The sequence below is a fragment of the Peromyscus maniculatus genome, chromosome 5 (assembly GCF_049852395.1).
Source record: "Peromyscus maniculatus bairdii isolate BWxNUB_F1_BW_parent chromosome 5, HU_Pman_BW_mat_3.1, whole genome shotgun sequence".
NCBI classification, from domain to species: domain Eukaryota; kingdom Metazoa; phylum Chordata; class Mammalia; order Rodentia; family Cricetidae; genus Peromyscus; species Peromyscus maniculatus.
The window spans coordinates 25214633-25237489 of record NC_134856.1 but is presented as its reverse complement, the minus strand read 5'-3'; the positions used below and the strand labels follow the sequence as shown (position 1 = coordinate 25237489).

At 41.3% G+C, this 22857-nt stretch overlaps 1 protein-coding gene across 1 annotated transcript in view; it reads right to left on the bottom strand.

The window, feature by feature from the left end:
• Nucleotides 1-16570, bottom strand: part of Usp38 (ubiquitin specific peptidase 38) — a 31947-nt gene extending 15377 nt beyond the window's left edge. The window contains exons 1-6 of the mRNA XM_006971737.4: nt 15865-16570; nt 14334-14469; nt 7615-7744; nt 5223-5324; nt 2682-2840; nt 246-439 (exon numbers count right to left, since the gene is read on the bottom strand). Coding sequence (XP_006971799.1) covers nt 246-439; nt 2682-2840; nt 5223-5324; nt 7615-7744; nt 14334-14469; nt 15865-16546 — 1403 coding nt within the window. The 5' untranslated portion in view covers nt 16547-16570. The remainder of the gene's footprint in view (nt 1-245; nt 440-2681; nt 2841-5222; nt 5325-7614; nt 7745-14333; nt 14470-15864) is intronic.
• Between the last annotated feature and the right edge of the window lie 6287 nt (nt 16571-22857).

Sequence of the window (22857 nt, the reverse complement as noted above, 5' to 3'; positions counted from 1 at the left end):
AGATCAATATAAATGGGTTAATTTAAGTTTTAAGAGCTAGTTAGGAAAAAGCCTAAGCTATAGCCGAGCTTTCATAATTAATAAGAAGTCTCTGTGTCATTATTTGGGAGCTGGCTGTCAGGACAGAAAAAGACCTGTTACAGGCAATGTTAACATTTATGCTGCTTACATGGGAGGGGTGCTTCTCACCTTCTCAGCATGTACTCAATTCTAGTTAAACTCAGAAAGCTCACAGGTAAACTTACTCTGTAGCCATAAACAATGCTTGTAAAACACTGTTCATGTAACATGTGTTTCCCAGGTTAATAAGACCAGTTTTCCCAGTTTCAGATTTTCCAGAAAGTCTAGACAAGCAAGATGCCAAAGCATTGGATTGAGAAGTCCAGGCACTTTGATTGAGAATCAACTTAATCTTCTCTTCACTGGGTTTAGGAAAATCCTAGGTCATAAAGAAAAGAAAAACAAAAAGTTTAAAAGTAAAGTAAAAGTTATTTTTTTCAAATTAAACAAGCTAACACAATAGGATTTCCCCCAACATTTAAGCTTTCTTTGTTCTCACTCATTTTGTGTATTACTGACAACATTCAGCCAGCCCTGTATACTACAGGTAATAGCTAATTTCAATTGTCAACTTGCCTGAATTAAAAACAAGGGGGGAATTAATCAGGTACACTTCTGGGTATGTATGTGATGTTGTCTCTAGACTGGATTAACTGAGGGATAAACTCACCCTGAATGTGGGCTGTGCCATCCCATAGGCTGGGGCCCAGGACTAAATAACAAAAAAGAAAAAGAAAAAGCTAGCCGAGTGCCGATAGTCACCTTTCTCTGCTTCCTGCTCTGCTCAGGGTGGACGGCTCTCGATTTACAGCCAAGAGCTGCTCTTGCTACCATGACTTCCTACAGGGACGGAGTAGGCCCTCAGACTGTGAATCAAAAGAATTCTTCCTCCTTTTTATGGTTTCTTGACACTAACTAACTTCATCACAACCAGAAAAGTAATAGATATGGGAAATAAATGTCTCCTAAAATCTTGAGGGGCTTTTATTTTTTTGAGAACAAAATCTGAATCTGTAGCCCAAGCTAGCCTTGAACTCACAGCGGTGACTAGACTGGCCTTGAACTCACAGCAGTCCTCTTGCCTCAGTATCCCAAGTGCTCAGATGACAGGCATGAGATACCATGCTGTCGTAAAATACTTTAAAGTCGACAGGAATTCCAATCACATGTCAATTATTTGTACTGAAATTCTGGTTCACTACTTACTCAGGACTAACCCTTAGAAATGATGGCCTAGAGTAGGGATAAAAAATGAGGTTAGCATGACCTTGGACTGTGAAAAGTAAAATTCAACCTCATGTTTGCTATCTAGAAAATCACCACTGCAGCAAAGCAGTAGCTCATACTTTAATCTCAGTACTCCAGAGGCCGAGGTAGACAGATCTCTGAGCTTGAGGCCAGCCTGGTCTACACAGTGAGTTCCAGGACAGCTAGGGCTACACAGAGAAACCTTGCTTAAAAAACAAACAACAAAAAAAAAAACCCCACAAAAATAAAAAAAGAATAAAAAAGGAAAATCACTACTACATACAGTCTTCTTTCTTAGTAAAGCAGGAAATAATGAAATAGAAACTTAAGTGTAAATGACTTCATGCCTAAGCAGAGCAATGGGCAATAAGGAACACTGGAAAATCCACTTAGGCTTAAATGATTCGTTTTTCTATACTGAGATTACCATCTAATGCGTGTTTACACCGCAGAAAACTAACACTTTGAAACAGCAAATTAAGCTGCCCCCCTTTTTTGGGGGGGTTACTGACAGCTGGTAGAAAATACTTTCCTTGGGCCGAGAGTACTGGAAAACTGAGGCGTGTCGGTCAATAGAATGGCAGCAGTGAGGACAGACAGTAATGACCATGGCAAATGCTTCTGTACGTAATCTACTTCTGAAAGGGCAGTGTCATATCAGCACCATAGACCTAACAGCCTTGTGTTCTTAGTCTGAATTAGCTGAATAGATATGAAAACAATGTTCTTAATTTCCCTTACACATATGGTAGTAAGGCAATGGGGCCTATATATTATATTTCCAACATTCATAACATGATTAGAATTGGTATTAGTAACTTCTGATTAAGCCTGGCTGAATTAAGTTCTCCAATTCTTTGACTATACTCTGATTTTCCAGTCATCCATTCCTTAACACAGACAGAATCAACACTTTTTAGAACCTGCCTTTTAAGAACTTGAAAAACAAGGCAAATAATTTAAGTAACAATTATAAAAAATATAGACATTCATGAAGTCTACAACACAAAAGAGAACCAAAATGGTAGGGAATCAGTCAAGTATTTCCTTGATTCCAAGATGGATTTAATTGTTTAATATTTCTGATACTGAGATGCGAAACCACGTTTGTATGCATCTGATGCAGCATACTGTCACTAACCAATCTCTTTAACAGCTTTTATAAACTCAGAGTGACACCTTTTACTTGACAGCACTACAGAACTAAGAGATGTGCCTACTGATTTAGACCGGTGGTGTCAAATTCGAGATTATGCCCTGGCATTAATGAAACCACCATCTTAAAAGCGGCTTATTACTGTACAAGAATACATTTCCCCAGATTTGTCCATTACATTCGTGCAGCTCACAGGACTGGTACAAAGCTCTCATACCTTTACTGCCTCCAGAATAGGTTCGTAGAGATCTGGAAATCCGGAGTAGTGATACATCATACAGTGCACCAACTCTGTTACCTGCACTAAGAAGGCTGTGCTGGAAGGCAGGCCATCACTTTTGAAGGAGTGAACCAGGTTAACTACATGAGGGACAATCTGAAGAGAAACAGACAAGCACTCTGCTCACACAAGTTGACAGCACATTCTCCAGCCTACACACAGAATGCAACTGTTACATGATAAGCACACACTTTTCTGCATATTTAGTCATGATTTTTCTTAAAGAAGTCACACACTGTTAGACTAGCAAGGTAAACCTAGTTTTTGAAGTCACATGATTGTAACTGCATTAAAAATTTATTTTTTATTTATGTATATATGTATGAATGTCTGCCACATGTGTGTGGGTGCCCACAGAGGACAGAAGAGGGTGTAGAATTTCCCTGGAGCTGGAGTTACAGGTGGTTATAAGCTACTTGGGTCCTCTGGTAAAGCACTTTTAACTGCTGAACCACTTCTCCAGCTCCTGTAATTTAATTTAATATGCTTCTCCTTCAGCTCAGCAGTAAAGTGTCTGTTACCAAGCCTGACAACCTAAATTCAATCCCTGGAACCTACATGGTATAAGGAGAGAACTCACTGTTAAATTGTCCTGACTTCTACACATACATTGTAACTCCCCCCCCCCACTATAAATAAAATAAATTTTTTAAAAGGGCCTTTGTAGGTAAAGGGCTTACTAACAAGCCTGAGGACCTGAGTTCAATTTTCAGACCCACATGGTAGAACAAGAGACCCAACTCCCATAAACTGTCTTTGACTCCTGTATGTATGCCATGGTACACATACAGTCCACCTAAAATACAAACTAAGTGTAATAAAGAAGTTTCAGTCATTGTTGCATTGAAAAAATACCATCAGCTGAAAAATGCTATGGTTATTCTGTTGACTAGATCATTTGTTTTTAAAAAAATTGTTTGGGGTACTGTGGCTCAAGCCTCACCCTTGTGTATGCCAGGCAAGATCTCTACTATTGAGTTACACACGCAACCCAACCAGATTATTTAACAGAACATTAAAAAAACCAAACTAGAATTAGTGAAAGAGCTCCATCTAGTGTGAGTTCAAAATTTTCAATTGAAAAAAATTATATATACATTTTGCATAGCAATGTGTACTTCAAGAAAGTCTTTGAAATAACTTACATATGTAACCAAAGTTGTGCTCAGGTATCAGGATTATATTGTTTGATAAGCACAGGAATGATACCTTAGATTAGACCAAATCCTCATTTACAAAACAGCTGCTCCAAAAATAAAGCCAATCAAACATCTATTATTTTAAGAAACTGGAAATAAAAGTAAATTGAAAAATTTTAATGCTCATAACTGATAAAAATCTTGAAAATATTTAATACTGGTAACTAATACAATGACTTTTAATTTAAAATCAGTCTAAAAGCCAACTCATATAATGAAAAAGGTTTAAGAAAAAGGTTTAAGATACTATAATCAAAATGAAACATTTTATTTTACAGAAATGACTATTATTGGGACAGAATACTTTTTCAACTAGTTATTAATCACAATCTGATACTCTATATGTATACTTCTGAAACTAAAGGTGTCTCGGGTTCTGTATGCAGAACAACTCCCAATGCACTTTGAAAGAAGACAGGAACAAATGTTTTCTCTTCTGGAGCATTTTGTTTGTATGCCTAGTAAATTAGCCCCAAATTGAGATTTGGCTGATAAACCATCAATTTCACCACAATGAGAACAATGACTACAGAAAGCACTTATCCAAAACATCAAACGAAATGACTTATTGCCAAGGTTTCCCCAGAGGAAGAGGCAGCCCATGTGAGCCTACGGTGCTATGGCCCGCAGCTGAGCACAGCCAGGCGGCGTGAAATCATTCTGCACTTCTGACTTGTCCTGTGCACTGACATCCCTAAGGTGCTGTGTGCTGCTGCTGAGTTTCTACTCTTGTAAAACGTGATCAGACCTTGGAGAACGCAGATAACCATGTGAAGTTTCCTGAAATGGACAGATTCCCAAATAACATTTTGTCATTCGTCATCTGCAGTCACCGACAACTGCAATCCAATCAGAGCCAGCGAGCAGCTGGTGGCAGGGAGAATTGGGACTGCTGTTACAGATGGCATTAGTGGACTGAGAAAGAGGGAAAGGCCCCAACTCCAGGACTCAGCTGCTTTGTGCTTTCCGGTGCCATCACCAGCAGTTTCCGTCACCCTGGTGCTGCACTGTTGGCGTGCAGAGGCACCCTGCGGCAACAGCTCGCGTACAGCAGTGACTTCCAGTTGCTGGCAATGGCTATGCGTGGGCCAGTGTAGGTGAAACACAAAACTCTCTGAAAACATATTCTTTTCCAGGGTATTCCACAACTTCAATTTGCTAAGAATTTACAAAGTTACATGAACTACTACAAAGCTAACCTACAGTTTTTCCGCTGTTACACATGCAACGTGAGCTGCCCTTTAACAAGTATTTTATAGAGAGCTTTTATCATACTCACCAAATGGAATGCCTCTGGAGAATGCTGAAAACTGAGCAGCATATGAGAGAGAACTGCAAGAGCACCAGGTCTCACAAGAGGAAACCAGAGTCGATTAAAAACCTGCAGAACGAGACAGCATCCTCAGAGCTGACAGGAGAAGCAGTAACCCTTCCCTAGGGCTGACAGTCCTTTCTGTGAATGTCCCGTTTCCTTGAAATCCCTGTCATAGCACATTATTAGACTTTGGGGGAGAGAACGGAAATATAACAGGACTGAAATCAAAGGGAATTTAATGATCTAAACAATTCTCAAAACTCTAAGTAAAACAAAAAACAAAAAACTCTCTACAATTGTTTGGCATTGCTCCAGGCACTGTAGGTCATACATGGCTTATGGTTAGAGGACATGTAGAAGATGACAAAAAGTAGTAACAGCGATACACGCTAAAAATACAAAGCAGAATACAGGGACCAGGAAACACTGGGTAGCAAGGGAGTCTGTCATTTAATAGAAGGTGTTCAAAATGCCCCAGGAAAAAGGTTACATCTGAGTGTAAACTGAAGGGACATCAGCTTCACAAACACTTAGGACAAGAACATTTATAAAGAGGGCAGACAGTACTGCAAAGGCCCTAGGTCCTCCAGACTGGTGTGCCAGACAACAAAGGACAATGTCACTCAAGTGAGAAGTGAAGGTGAGAGCATCTGGAGAAGGGATAAGCAAGCCAGCAAATGGAGCCCTTGTGCAACATTTATAAGGAACCAAAGGCAGAAGCAAGGAAGCCACTGAAATCAACAGTACAAGAGAAGATGACAACTTTGGAGCAAGGTAACAGTGATGTAACTGGTTAAATGTGGTAGTAGGACTCTGGGTATATTTTAAAAAGAGTTAGAAATTGTAGGACAGTAGCTGAGGCAATAAAAAGATATAAGGGTTGCTTCAAAGACTAAGGCGTAAGAGAGGGGAAGCTATTTGATAGCTATTTATCAAGAGGGAGAGGGGCAGGTTTGGGAGTAAAAATCAGAAGATTGTAGATAATCTGAATTGAATATTTCTGAGAACTGACAGGCTACTCACTTGTTGAGTTAGTTAGTACCTATGTTTTTGGAATGTACTGTAGCTTTCTCTTGCTGCAATAAATATTTTATGAAAACAAAAACAAAATTCAAAACACCCCCATCCCCTCAAAAAAGGAAAGAAAAGAAAAAGAGTTGAATTTTGATACTTGAATAAATGGTGGTTTGAATGAGGACAGCCATCAAAGGTTCATATATTTGAATGCTTAGTCACCAGGGAGTGAGACTGCTTGAGAAGAACTGGAAGGATTAAGAGGTGTGGCCTTGTTGGAGGTGTGCCACTGGGGGTGAGCTCTGAGGTTTCAAAGCCCATGCCAAGCCCAGTGTTTCTCCCCCGCCTCTCTGCCTGTTATTAGGATATAAAGCTCTCAGCTACTGCTCGAGAGTCATACCTGTCTGCTTCCAACAAAGATGATCATGAACTGACCCTCTGAAACTGTAAGCAAGGCCCAATTAAGTGCTTTCATTTATAAGAGTTTTTCTTGGTCACAGTGTCTCTTCTGACCAACAGACAAAAATGGATATGGAATTCAAGAGCAAACAATGAAATAAAACATAAATCTCTCAGGCATAATTTGGACACCTTATTTAAAGCTATAGGGAGAGCATCCATGATTACTGCATGGTATAGAACACTTGCTGCAGTAAGTATGGACTGAGAACAAAGTGGGTCAAAGAAATGTAGAAGGAGACCGATACCCCAATAAAAGACAAGAGATGAGAGCACAATGTCCTGGAATTAAGTAAAGAGAGTGTTTTAATGAGGGAATGATTTGGCTTAGGATGTGGATCAGGGGTGGAAGTTGTCTAACCTTGATCCCCAGCACTGTGGAAAAACCAAACCCCACCAAAAAAAAAAAAAAAAAAAATGTGGCGACCAATTGTGTCCTGTTTAGTAACAGAGGAAGCAGAGGCTCAAAGGAAGTTAGGTAAAGCACAGTGCTACAAGTTTGATGACTTGGACTTAAGAGCTCATGGGAGTCAAGCATGGTGCTAAATACCTATAGGCTTTCTATTTGTGTGGCTACGGCAGGAGGACTGTGAGCTGGAGGTCATCCTGACCTCCAAAGTAAGACAGTCTCAAAAAGCACAAGATAAAAACAAGTATCATCATAACCATAAACAACAAAGAAACAAACCTGAAAAACAAACAAAAAAGCTAATAGGTGGACTGTGTTTTCACATTAAATGTCTGAAAACAGTAAACTAATTTCAACTGACTATCCCTCCACTGCAATGGCTTTTGCCTCCTAAAACTTACTTAAAGCAACACCCAAACTGGGAACAGATTCAGAAGTCTATGCACTCCAGTGGGCTGATCCACTTCTACTCACCAGTTCTATTTTCAGTAAAGTAACGTCTATCAAAATAGTAAACTTCTGAACAGCTGCTAGTCCTTTCAGGAGAGCAATCACCCACGTATCCACATGCTGAGCCAACGGCCAAGACAGCCAGTCAATCATTCTGAAAAGTGAAAGAAGACGCAATTATCAGTATTTAACAACAAAAGTCAGGAGTAGCAAGAGTTACAATAGGTAATCATTCACTTTGTGACTCAAAGTGTAACTGTGGCCTGTCTTCAAGCACTTTCTAATCTTGTAAGCTGACAGTTTCTTTATTCAATATATTCTCATAAAAGACTTTATGATAAATGATCATTTCTCATAACTACAAAATTTCAAATGGGATGCTATATGGGATATCAAGAACTTGTTCAACTGTTAAAAGAGGAGTTTAAAATCAGACATCTGAACTAAGATGTATAAATATCAACCAAGATTTTGCTTCTTGCTAAGTAGTGAAATGTGAAACATACCATTAAAGAGGTTACATTCTGAATCCTGGTGCAAGTGTCTCCACCTCTTTCAAAATCCTACACACAATGACAACAGAAGAAAACTTCCAATCATAAAAAACACTGACTAATGACCTGATTTTCCATTATTGTGTATTTCCTTTCTTAAATATTGAGCCAGTTCAGTGGAAAAAAGACAAAGTAATATGGGTTCTGATGGAACCTCTTTCTAAAGCTAGATATATAGCACACTGAAGACTAATACAACTCTTTGGAAAGCAGCCAGGCTATATGCTTATGTAACCCGACGAAGTAATTACTTAGATGGATTAGATACTAATAAAGAGTAAAGAAAAAGACCTCTTCAGGTTTCTGAAGTGTAAATGGTTTAAAATCTCAATTCACAATTTATTAATTGGGAGAATCAAAATACCTTATTTTCTCTTTCTTAACTTCTTTATAGGTTATAAATTTACTTATTTATAGGGTCATTCTGAAGATTAAATGAATAACACTGGAAACACTCATCATGAATGTAATCCTCCACTAAATACAAACCCAAAGAGCAACTAGCATCTTTTGTTTGTTTGTTTTTCGAGACAGGGTTTCTCTGTGTACCTTTTTTTTTTTTAAAGATTTATTTATTTATTTATTTATTTATTATGTATACAGTATTCTATTTGCATGTATCCCTGCAGGCCAGAAGAGGGAGCCAAATCTCATTACAGATGGTTGTGAGCCACCATGTGGGTGCTGGAAATTGAACTCAGGAACTCTGGAAGAACAGCCTGTGTTCTTAACCTTTGAGCCATCTCTCCATTCCCTCTGTGTATCTCTGGAGCCTGTCCTGGAACTCGCTCTGTAGACCAGGCTGGCCTTGAATTCAGAGATCCACCTGCCTCTGTCTCCTGAGTGCTAGGACTAAAGGCGTGTGCCGCCGTCACCACCAGCTGGCTAGCAATTAGCATCTTTTAAAAAAGTTTATTATTGTTGTGTGAGTATGGATATGTGCGCATGTGTGGGTATATGCATGCCTTGACACACACAAGGAGGCCAAAGCGTGGGTTCTAAGGAATGAACTGAGGTTGTTAGACTTGTGCAGCAAGTACATTCATCCCACTGAGCCATCCTGTTAGTCCAGCAATAAACACCTTGATTGCACAAAATGTCAAATATAAATACTGAGGATATAAACTGTGACCATGTTAACCAAGTCAAAAGTACTGACACTAACATCATATAACTATCTATCTTAAGACTGGAATACCATCATTATCAATCTTTTTCTTTTGGCTTACAAGACAGGGTCTCACTCTGTTGCCCAAGCTGGCCTTAAACTTGTAGAAATCCTCTTGTCTCAGGCTTCCAAGTATTGGGTTTATAGCAGTGCACAATGATGTTTTTTTTTTGCTTTTCAGATTTAAATGTTCTAAAAAGTATGAAGTGTGGATCCCAAGTACAATGCATACTAACTGCCAGTTACCTGGGTGCCCCTCATTCCTCACATAAATTTTATTTATTTTCTTCTTTTTCTAGCTTCTTCCAACAATAATGGTTACAAGTCATTGAATTAGTTGCTGTTAGCTATTCTTTTATCATCCAACTATTGCAGGGCTGTTTTTCAGAAAAATCTGTAGCTGTTATACAGAGAATAAGAAAGAGACATATGCATTTCTGTAGAGTATATTCAAGCTGAGGGCAGGTACATGGTTGAGCTGGTAGAGTGCTCATTGGTTGATCATGCACAAAACCTTGGGTTTGATCTCCAGCACTTCAAAAATCAGATATGGTGGTACATGTGTGTGGTGGCACACGCTTTTAATTCTAACACTTGGGAGGCAGAGGCAGGCAGATCTCTGTAAGTTAGAGGTCAGAAAAGGAACATAATAAGACTGTCTTGGGGCTGGAGAGATGGCTCAGTGGTTAAGAGCACTGGCTATTCTTCCAGAGGTCCCGAGTTCAATTCCCAGCACTCATATGGTGACTCACAACCATCTGTAATGAGATCGGGCTCCCTCTTCTGGCCTGCAGGGATACATGCAAACAGAACACTGTATACATAATAAACAAATAAATAAATCTTAAAAAAAAAAAAAGGCTCTGTCTCAAAGGGAAAAAAAGGCAACATAAAACAATAAAACCTACAGGAGTATCCTCATGCTGGGAACATCCCTTAGTGGTATGTGCAAGGCAAGGCCCTGGGCTTTGTCAGCAGTATGCAGCCCTCACTCCCAATGTTTATGACATGGTAGAACTGCAAACAACGTAAATGGCCACCCATAAGGTAAAGATAAATAAAATTAATAGAAATATAATAAATAAATACATAAATAAGAAATAGAAATGCACTGTAGTACCAACAATGCAGAATACTGTGGAGGAATCTGAGTACTGAGGAGGTTCTATATAAAGCTACCCAGAGCAATCTAAAATAGAAAGATATGAGCAGGGCCTGTGGCTCATCTGTAATCTCAGCACTTAAGAGCCAAAGGCAGGAAAACTGCCATAAATTGGAGGATAGCCTGGATCATAGGGTGAATTCTAAGCCAGCCTGAGCTAGACTAGAGTCTCAACCTGTTCCCCTCTTCCCCCCAAATAAAAGATCTGAGATACTGTTAAATTAAAATTAATGCCAGTAAGCTAAAAACAGCAGCAGCTCTGTATTTTTGTAGAAGTGGAAATATGACATGAAATGAGGTAGTGTGAGCCCCGTCTTTGGCTCTGTGGACTCACTGTCCTGTGGACAGCGGCATTGCCAGTGCAGGACAAGTGCACAGGGGCCAGAACTTCATCTCCGTCTAGGAGAGGACCGACCGGAGGGAGGGAGGAGGATTGACCACCTGACAATGGCTCTTGATTATTGTTAATCACTTATTCAATCAGCCTTCTCCTTGAGTCCTCTTCTAGCTTCTCATCTTCAAATGGTCTCCACCTGCTATGGTCTGAGTCTCTGCATCTTTCAATCTAAGCCTAAGTTGAGAAGTGAGGCCTTGGGAGACACTAAAGCCATGATGAAAGACGGCCCTTAAGACTGGATGAGTACTCCGATAAAGATGCTCAAGGGGAGTGCCCCTGCACCTCCCACCACATAAGAACATGTGGAAGGGTCCATGGTCTTGATTTCAGAATTTTCACCCATCAGGACCGTAAAAAATGTACTTTTGTTGTTTATAAATTACCAGTCTAAGGGTTTTTTTTTTTTTTTTTAATAGCAGCCTAAATAGGTTAAGACAGAAGTCATTCATGAGACAGGTATTTGAGCATGCACTCTATAGCTAGTAAGGCATTAGGTACCAAGAACGCTGTGGTCAGATTTGCTGTCTGCCCCAAATTGGAAGGAAAAGCCGGGAAACCTGTCAACTGTCATCAGGAAACTGTCAACAATCACCAAGCAGTGTTAGCCATGTCTGCACTATGCTCTGGAACAGACACTGCAATTCTGGCTTATACTTGAATCTTCATGGTGGCAGTCCTTTGTATTTCAGCCTTCTTTCCTTCACTGATTGCGTTGTTTCCATCTAATACTTTGAAGTCTAGTGTCTACAAGTAAGGGCATTTATTCCTACAGCTCAAAGAAATAAAGTTTTAAAACCATAACATTAAAAAACAGGCAATATTGTGAAAAGCAACGAAACAGAGTTAATCATAAATTATGGAAACTAAACCAACTTTCACTTCTACAAGGCATCTTGAGGACCCCATCCAGCTTCAGTCTTCCTTGACCCAATGCTTTATAGATAGGAAATTTTATGCAGACAAATTGACTTCAGACTTCTTTTGAAAATTCTGATGAGGCAAGACCAGATTAGGGTTTCTCTGTATCAACAGACACCTGGAGCTGAGGCCAATCTTTCTCTGTCAGAAGTTGCTTACACTGCACCCCAATCACCATCATTTCACTGATTGCTGGCCTGTTTCATACTTGAATGTTATCCATGTTCTTGGACTATATTTACATCTGACCAACTAGAAGACTACTGTAACAAAACAGGTTTGATTTCCACAAATGGTAGAGACAGAATTCAAAGGACTTAGTGATATTAATCAAAGTGAGTAAGAAAAAGAATGGAGTTATACTTGCTTCTAGATTTGTGATCTGAGAAGTCAGAAGCACAAGTCACAGATGAACTAACTGGTTCCATTAATTAAATAGTACAAAGAAGCTAGAGTGAGTCTGTGTTATAGAGAGTAGCATTAGTGAGCATGGCACTTTCTGAGTGCTCAACATAAAATACTTCAGTTCACGTCACTGTCATGACAGAGACAGAAGCCACTGTAATTCTCACCTCCCATTTAACCAGGCTAAATATGTAAGCTAGAAAAACTCAAGAAACAAATTAAGCAGCTAAGAAACAGGAGAAAGTTCTAGCTCAATCAGAAACCACTGCTGTCATGACAACACAGAACTCGACAGCTGGAACAAGCACCGTGGCTGGGCACCGTCACAGAGGAGAACGAGCAGGTTTTAGGACAAGGCAGGTCCTCTCTGACTAGGACAGTGCTCGAAACCTTTTCTAAGTGGAAAAGATCGTAAGGAGTAAAGCCTTAACTACATACAACAACCTACCAAATACCCTGATTTAGCAACCCAGTCCGATGTAGACTACTGGGTGCTACCCTGCTTGTGCAGCTGACTCGGAGCTGTGGCTCCCTGTGTCAGCCCAGCATTTCCAGAGTGTATCATACTCCATACTCTAGCCCAGGAAAGCAGAATTAAAAATCCGAAGCATGGCTTCTATTGAATGCTTGTTTTGGCACCATCAGCAAGTTGAGAAATCATAGACTGAGCCCACCTAAGTCAGATACTGTCTATGCTGGTATGTCCCTCTAAGAGCCACGGCGTGGCTTTCTCTTTTACTTTAGTACACAGTCACCTCAATGAACCCTCCCTTAGCCATCTTACTGAAAACTGCAAACCACTTATTTACAGCCTACCCCTCTTCTTGTCTACCTTTCCCAATAAATACTTATTATCATTTAACATATTAAATTATTGACTGTATATTCTAAAATGAAATTTAAATCCAAAACAAAATCAATTTAATTATTCAGCAGTATGACAACAAAGCCAGGCCTGTCTAACGACGGCACCCATTACTACACATTTTAACATTTTTAAAATCAGGATAAGTGCCGGATCCGTGGATTATTGCTAATTACTGTTGGGCTCTCTGACTATAAAGGAAGCTCATGAAAGTATATATTTTTATCAATTTACTCAGGGTATTTTGAGCGCTGCCTGACACTTTTGTTAAGTGCTCAGTAAGTCACTTTGGTTTTTTTTTTTTGGGAGTTTTGTTTGTTTGTTTGTTTGTTTGTCTTTTTGAGACAGGATTTCTCTGTGTAGCTTTGCACCTTTCCTGGAACTCACTCTGTAGTAGGCTGGCCTCAAACTCACAGAGATCCACCTGCCTCTGCCTCCTGAGTGCAGGGATTAAAGGTGTGTGTCACCACCGCCCAGCTTCAGCAAGTCACTTTGCATGAATGCATAAAGGTGTTGCAAAGGGCAAATCTATTTATATTTAGACATGGGACACGAGACTGCAGATCATTTAGGATAAGAAGAAAAACATGTTATCAGAAACACCTGACAATCAGACTAGCCACAGCTTCCACCAGCAACAGTAGATGCCCAACAACAGTGTGCTATTAATTTCAAAATGTTAAAAGAAAACAGCTATCAAACCAGAATTCTGTATCGGGCCAAATTCATCCATTTATGGATAAGGGAGAAAACAAATTCCAAAGAGGCAAAGGTAGGAGCTGGAGAAATGGTTCAGCAGCTAAGAGCACGTGCTGCTCTTGCAGGGGATCCAGGTTTAATTGCCAACACAAACCTAGTGGGTTCACAACCATCCATAATTCCAGTTGTAGGAGCTGACCTCTTCGGACACCAAGCATGCATGTGGGTACACATACATACACAAAAGCAACACACACATAAAATAAAATAAATCCAAAGAGGCAAGTGCAAAGGTATCATCTATGGAGTCCGGTTGAAAGAGAAAATAAAATCCTTACCTAGCTAAGAGGAACAGAACCAAATAACGCTAACAACTACCACCCCACCCAGGAAATAGTTAAGGAATAAAGAATCTAGAAAAACAACCCAAGCAAACAAGTTCAGATGAGACTATAAAGAGGTAAGTCATGCTAATTAATTTGGAGAAACTACAAATTTATTTCATGATTTCCATTTCAGCCAGAAGAGTCTCTCCTCAGACCTGTACTTATCGTCTGGTATAAACATCCACGAACCTGCAGAGCGCGTGGGTCATACTTGCATCTTTCACGTTCGGGTCGGCGGTCAGGCTCCTGATGAGGACTGTGATCATCTGCAGAGGAATGTGCTGCACAAGGCTTGCCAAGGCGACTGAGGGCTCAAAGGACGCATCTAGTTTTTAGTTAGAAAGATAGACAAATACAGCAAAGAGGTTCAAAGTGTAGTACTTCAAGGGAAAAAAACCACACACACACACTTGTAGTAAAGGTGCTAGAAGAAGTTGTTATACTATATCTCATGAGTAGACTCTAAATTGAAAAAATTAAATCATAGAAAAGAGAGGTTAGGAGTGAATAGCAATAATCACTCATTCTATAAAAACGGTGCTGAATTATAAAAACTATTGTTAAGTTTAGTCAATAGCTACTTCATTGTTAATGTTACTTTTTTGGGGGGCTTAGATACTGCTTTGAAAAGCAGTAATCAGAAAAAATATAGAACCAGTCAGATATCATTCTAATTTCCATGTCAGAGGTTCTAAAATAATTAAGAAATATTATAGTAGGCAATATATTACTCTAAGAGAGACTTAAAAAATCTTGAGTAGACATTAAGATGAAGGGGGCTAGCTTTGTTTATATGGACCGTCAGGCATTAAGACAGCCAGCTTCAATACTACAGTTTAAAGACTTGGAAAAGAAATTAACAACTATGACAAACTACAAGTAAAATTATAGGAAGGGGAAGATAATGTACTTGGTATATAATAAATGCTTTACATTACAGGAGCTTTAAAAACTCAATCTTCATTTCTGGTTAAGATAAAAAGAGGACAGCTTCACTAGTTCAGTCTGACTGACAGATTTTAAAGCACCTCCAAGGACAGACACATAGACAAAATCCTTAGGTCAAAGTGTTTTCTTAGTCCTTTAAACCATCCCAAGTTTCTAAGGATGCAGTTCCTGATAAAGACAAGACAAGCATCTCCCTAAGCTGTCATACTGCCCTTGTCATACTTCCTGTTTTCATGCTACCTGGATCTCTTGTCACATAGACTGTTGTGGGGTGAAAATGACAATACTTTGATAGATTGTGCACCACCCATGATTTAAAAAAAAATGAGAACACTGAAAAACAAAAATAACTTCAACAAGGTGAAGTTACCTACAGTAATAATAATATGGTAAGCATCACATGAGACTATTAGTCAGTAATGACTAGAAGCTTTTCATAATGGCTGTCAGCCTGTAAGCATTCCAAAACTGGAGCAGAGGCTGCGTAGTTGAGTGACCTGTTCAGTGACAAAGGTCTTTGGACTTAGGCATCTGCAACCTTTTGGCTACAACACAGGATTCTGAATAAGGCAGTGAAGTGGAATAAAACTCTGGATAAGGGTGTTTAGATTTGTTCTCCATCACGAATGCCTCTTACTGGAGAATTTACTCAAAATATGCTTGCCTACCTTCCAGTCCCCCCAAAGAGAATGTTTTCGGGCAGAAAGTGTAGTGTGTTTGGAACACGTTGTTGGATTTCCAAGGCATAATTTCCTGAAATAACGACCCTTACCTGTGGAAGAGATGCTTGCAAAAACTTCTTGCAGAGAAGGCAGCAGGGTGGAGGGCTCAGCCTTCCAGATGTTTTGCAGTAAGTTACTCACTTTTGTCACCTGGGAGACATACTCCCGCAGCTCCTTCTCCTGGGTGGACACACACTGGAAATGACCTATCGTTCGAACCAGCTGTTGACAGAAGGTAATGGACAGTTTCCCTTTGGGGACGCACTGCACGAAATCCGTCAGAAGGTCGCTCAGTCGGGCACAGAGCTGCGGCTCCGGCCTCTCACAGACCATTCGCAGCACCTCCACCTGCAGCAGGCTGAAGAGGTCCAGCACCGACGGGCAGCTCATGATCAGCTTCAGGCCGTTGTGAATGTAGTCCAGGATGGCTACGTCCTTCCTGTCCAGCGAGTGGTAGCCCTGTTGAAGGAGGCCCAACACGAAGGTCTTGTTGAAGAAGGACTCGAACTCCGGCCGGTGGTACCGCGCGTAGGCCTCCAGCACCTGGTGGCCCACTTGCCGCTGGAAAGGGTCCGGGCCCTCCAGGATGAGGCGGGTCGTCAGGTCAAACATGGCCTCGCACTGTGCCTCGTCGAGCCAGTGCTCCGCGGATTCCACCACCTTCCGCACAATCATCCGCTTGAGGGGCAGAGGGTGCGAGGAACTCACCAGGCCCTCCAGGATCTTGTCCATCGTCGCCACGCTGCGAGGCCAGGCCCAGGGGAGGAAGAGCGGGCGACGGCGGCCCCGGGGGGCAGCAAAGCGCCGCGGCGCAGGTGAACTTGGAGCCCAGCAGCAGCAGCAGCAGGTCCGGCCACCGCCGCCGCCGCCTCCGCAGCCACATCTACCGGGTGGGCGGGCCCATGCGAGCCGGGACGCCTAAGGGCTGCGGGTCCCCGCCGTCCGCCTCCAGCGCCGGAGGCCCGCACACGGCAGCCTCGCCGGGCCCGCGGCCCCTCTCAGCATCCGGGCGCAGGGGCCCTGCAGGCCCCCAGGCTGAGCCGGAAGGTGAGGAGCGCCTCCGCGTCCCGGGACGGTGCGGGCGCCCAGGCTCCCGCGGGTGGGCCGAAGAAAGCCGCCCCGGCTTGAGTCCGGAGCCGCTGTCACTGAGAGCACCGCGAAGAGCCAGCGAGAGGAGCTGCAGGCGGCCGACACCCCCGACCCGGAAGCAGAAATACCGGCAAACAGGAAGTGAGGCTCCGAGGTATCCCAGATAGGTCCGCCCTCGCCCCACCCACTTCCTTCCGGTCTTTTCTCCTCCGCTACATTTGACCCACTTCCCTCTAGCCCCGCCTCTCGCCCCATCTAGCTCCTCCCCTCCCCTGCAGGCCGCGCCCCTTTCCCTGACGCGCAGGCGCCGCGGCACTGAATGGGCCGGGCGGTCGCTTCCGCGTCACTGGAGAAGGAGCGGCGCGTCACAGGCAGGCGTCCGCAGCAGCCGCTCAGGCACTCTCGAGGGAACCTCGCTGCTCTCAGGTTCTTGTCGCCCTGCTTCGATCCTGTCGGTGTTGCCGGTTAGAGACGTGGACAGCACCGAGCACGACCGGATCGAGAGTCTGTTAGGCCGCTGGCGACTGCCCGGAGACAAGCACTGGTCACGGAGCGGCCGAACGCACTTTATAGAGAGCTTTTAAAGGCAAAGAACGCAGTACATTACACCACGTCTTGTTTGCAGCTGGCAGGGGGAAGTAAGCAAGCAGCTCGACGGAAGCCCAAACTTGCAGTCAGCCGGGGCGTTTCCCCGGGATTCTAGGACAGGACTGGGTACGGGACTTTTCACGGTGGGTAGAAAAGGGGGTGGTGGTGGCGGTTTAAGCTTAAACCAAGGATGGCTCCCGCCGAGACAAGATGGAGGAACCTTTTACCCTGTCCCAGTCTGGGTCACGGTGCTTATGAAAATTCGAGGAAGTGTGTTCATTTGAAAATCTTGTGTCTGAGAAAGTTTTGGAAACTCGAGAAGTGAGGAAGTGAGAAAAGTATAAGAATAAACAAACTTTTTGAGAAATCTTTCAAAAGATTTCTTGTTGGGTCAAGACATGCTCCAGTGCCTAAGTGACTGGATTTTCCCCATGAAACCATTGCTCAGACATGGAGCGATGATTCGAAACGAGGCTGTGGTAGAAATACAGTTCGTCAGCTTTTGTATCCTGTGCACAGTGTATAAGATGCGCCTCAAGTAGTCTGGAGTGTGAAGCTGAGAATGAAAGTACGTGTATGGGCCTGCATAAGAGTGTTTCGGAACGAAAACTTGATGATGCCATAAAGTTTACACTAAAGATCTTTTACGGCAAGGAAGGACAGATGCGGTCATCATACATGTGCCCTTTCGAGTTAACTCCCAAAGATTCAAAACGATTTTAAACTCTAGGCCTGGGCATGTGACCATGTGCTAAAAGTATCCAACAAGGTCCAGGATTTGACCCCCTTGTACAGAAACAAACAAAAACTTTAATCACAGGCTTTTACTTTGGAAAATGTTGCCTAATTATAGCTTATTTCAAACTTGTTTAATATAGCTGTGAAACCAGACATTGTTGGCAATTATTATGTACTTTTTTATTGTCCAATAGGAAAAGAAAAAGGTGACTTGTTTCCATTTTGCTGGAATGTTTCTTTTTTTCTTAAGTTGCAAACATGATCACATCAATATATTTAACACATCCATTTTCATAATATTAAAAATAGCAATTGAGAGGCATTAGAACCTGGGTGAAGGTGAACTCAGTTTGTGGGAAGAGATGGGAAAAAAAGAGTTTGGATCTAGACCCAGGATGGCTTTCAAACTCCTTTTTTTCAGGTAGGTAGAAGATAAAGCCACAGAGAAATGTCTGGTTGTCTTTCCTGCTACATTTGAAAACAAATACAGCAAAGAAAGTAATTGTGGCTTTTGTTGTTGCTTCTGTCCCAGGCTGCCCTCAGAAAGACTGACTTGGTTGAGTGTTTGTATCTTGACTTACTGACTCCTCCTGCCTCCCACCTCTCTAATGTTGGGCTCACCTGTCTTTGCCACTGTGCACTGTGTCATGAAGAATTTAAGCATAGAGTAGTTCCACTTCTAGGCACGTACCTCAAAGAATTAAAAACAATGACTACAATATATCAGCATTCCTGGAGTCACTATTTAAAATTTTCTACAGGTGAAAACTATTCATGAAGAAATGAGTGGTTAAGAAAGATGTGATGCATGCATACAAAGGAACATTATTCAGCCTTAAAAGAATGAAATTTTGATACATGAACAAACGCTGGACACAGTAGCCTAAATGAAGGACCTACTCACAAAACAATAAATACTGTATGATCCCATGTATGTGCACTAACTAGAATAGTCAAGTTAACAGAGACAGAAAAATAGGGTGTGTATTTAGAGGGTATTCATTTTTACTTAGAAAGATGAACAGTTCTGGAAACGAACAGCACTGGTGTCTGGAGATCACAGTGCTTGTTTGCCTAGCATGCATTAAGCCCTGGACCTTGCACTTGGTAAACTGGGTAAGGTGGTACATGCCTATAATACCAACACTCGGGAGGTAGATACAGGAGTATCAGGAGATTGGTGTTATCTTTTTTTATATAGGTCAGTCCATATAGGCTATGTGAAACACTGTAAAAAGAATATATAAAGAAGTTATCCAGCTAAAAATGGTCAAAGTGCATGAAACATTTAATTGAAAAAGGCATACAGATGGCAAATACGTATAGGAAAAGAGACTCAGTATCACTAGCCACAAAAGCAATGCAAAGTAAAACCATGAAGTACCAAAACATACTTGTTAGAACAGTGAACTTTAAAACTGGTGACAATTCTGGCAAGGATGTAGAGAAAATAGATATTATTGGTGTTGATACAAAATGGTTTAGCTCCTCTGAAAATTATTTGGCAGTTTGTTTTTTTCTTTTTAAAACAGGGTCTCATTATGTAAACCCAGGTTTGCTTCAACTTGTAGTCTTTCTGCCTCAGACTCTAAAGTACTAGAATTATAGGCATGCTTCCCCACATCCATCTTACTCGGCAACTTCTTAAAATTAAACATGTTGGCTGGAGCGATGGCTCAGCAGTTAAGAGTGCATTTGGATCAAAGTCCCCACATTGGTTCATTCACAGAAGCTTGTAATTCCAGCTCCGGAGAGACCAGTGCCTGTGGCCTCAGTGTGCACCTGCACTGAAGTGTGCATACGCACTCCCATAAGACATAAATGCGTAACTTAAAAATCTTTCAAAATTAAACATGTAATTATCACATGACCATGTAGTTGAACTATATTTATTTCAGAGAAGTGAGAACTTATATTCAAATAAAAATAGTCATACACAGATGTTTACAGTAGTTTATGTGTAATAGTCAACAATAATGGCAATCAATGGAATGGTTAAACTGGATAAATAAACTGGTTCATTCAAAACAGAATACTAACAAGAAAAAGCAACAGACTATTGATAGGCACACCCACTTGACAGATGTCAAGAGCATTATTCCAAGCTAAAGAGGGAGTCTCCAAGGTCATACACTAAGTCCCTTTATATAGTATTGTCAGGAAATATTTTTAGAGATGAAAGACGGGTGGTTGTTAAGGTTTGGGATGGTAGGGGAGGATGGGCGTGACTAAAGTGTAGAACACAGTTGACTAATGGACTGGTTCTGTACCTGGATAAGATGGCATTCGTACATCCATCATGCCAGTGTCGACTTCCTGATTTTTATATTGTGCTATATTTAGGTAAGATGTATAACACTGGGGGGAATGAAAGGAAGGGTTCTAAGGATCTCTGCATTTGTAACTCTGTAATCAACTTCAAAATAAAAGACAAGTGACCTCCCACTCTCATATCCAGCCTTAGTTTGTAAGAGGTCAGAGCTTATGGTTAGGTGATTCTGCTGCACCCTGTATTATTCTCCCCAACAAACAAACAACCACAGCGTGTAATATTTAGAAACAGTGGTGCTGGAGCTTTCCAAATCATATTTCAAGAGGCAAATGTAAACATGACTATGCAGAAATAATAAACTAACTGAATTTTCGCCCTTATCTAGTTATATATAACTGAAGAACAATGTATGGATAAGTTATGGTGACCAAGAATAAAAGTTCTTATTTCTACTCATCCTTAAGCTAAAAAAGAGTTAAGAGTTCTGTGTAATAAAGATCCCAGCATGTCTGGGCTGTACCCTTGTGTAATAAGGAATTGCTGATTGTGAAGAAGTGTAGACAGACTTATCTTAGGTTGCGTGGGATGCCATGACAACGTATCACACACTGGAAGACTTAAACAACTGAAATGTAGTCTTTCACAGCTCTGGGTGCTAGAAGTTTAAAGTCAGGTTGCCAGCAGACCTCTTTCTGTCTGTCATCTTGCTGTGTCTTCATATGAACACTTCTCTTTGTGTGCAAGGAGAAAGGAGAATTCCTAGCTCTTTCTCATCCCACTCTTTTCTCTCTTGTCCATAGGAACAGAAGGACTATCTGGGGAGAGGAAGGGGTCCAAAGAGATTTTATTTACACACACACACACACACACACACACACACACACACACACACACACGAAAGCAGAAGTGCAATGGTTTGTGGGGAGGAAGGGGGAAAGGAATAGGGCCAAGGGAGGGTCATGGGAGTTAAATATGCTCGCACTCTTTCTTTCTCTCTCTCTCTCTCTCTCTCTCTCTCTCTCTCTCTCTCTCTCTCTATATATATATATATATATATATATATATATATGTGTGTGTGTGTGTGTGTGTGTGTGTGTGTGTGTGTGTGTGTGTGAAAATGTCATGATGGAACCTATTTCATATGCTAAACAAAATTAAAAGGCTTAATAAAAACAAAAATAAGAAACACAAAAGAACATCAGTCTTATTAGATAAGTGCCACATTTAATTATCTTTTAAAGGTTTCTATCTCCAAATATGATCACACAGAGGGGAAGTGAGGAAGTCAACATATGGATTTGGGAGTTAGCCATGAGGGACAAAACAGAAATCAGTTTCCCCTACTGCAGACTATTCTTGCTCTTATCTGAAAAACAGCCAATTTTAAATCAGTCTATTACCTGAAATAGAGGTCAATTAAATTTTAAATTGGGGTAGAGCTCAGAAATATGAAATTTTTAGCACCCTGAGTGATGCTTACTCACAAAAAGACGAATACATTAACCTAAGGATCTTCTTCCGTATCTTATAGTCAGAAAATAAGTGCAAACAGATTAAGCCAATCATTGACATAACTGTAATGCTACAGGTTTTGTATTCTTTGTGGATAACTGTAATAAAGCTGTTTTTTTGTTTGATTTTTGTGTGTGCATTGTGTGGAATAGTAGAGAAAGAAACGCACTTAGAAAGATCTAGAAATTGAAGACATCTTAAAATTCAGGGAAAGGCCGGGCGGTGGTGGCACACGCCTTTAATCCCAGCACTTGGGAGGCAGAGGCAGGCGGATCTCTGTGAGTTCAAGGCCAGCCTGGGCTACCAAGTGAGTTCCAGGAAAGGTGCAAAGCTACATAGAGAAACCCTGTCTCGAAGAAAAAAAAAAAATTCAGGGAAAGGCCAGACTGAGACCCAAACCGGCCTTACATTTGTGTTGTGAGCCACATGTGGTGTTAGACACTGTAACCCAACACCGGGGAGGTTTGAGGCCTCGAGTTCAGAGTCATCCTCTGCTACAGAGTGCATTTGAGTCCATCCTGAGCTACAAGAGACTTTGTCTCAAAAACCCAGTGTCCTTGGAACCTACATGGTAGAAAGAGAACTGACTCCTAAAAGTTGTCTTTTGACCCCCCCCAACACATGTGCTGTGTTACCCGCTCCCCATAAATGAATTAATATTTTTAAAAGAAATGAAAATGGAATTAGATGTGGTTCATATGATTCCTAGGCAGTATTAGGGCCCTATTTGAAGCTAGAGATGATGAATATTAATGAGACCTGTCTATTTGTTTTCTTTGCATATAGCCATGTTCTACTTTACAGATCTAAGCAGAAAATAAATAGAGAGTGTTTCTTCTTTCTC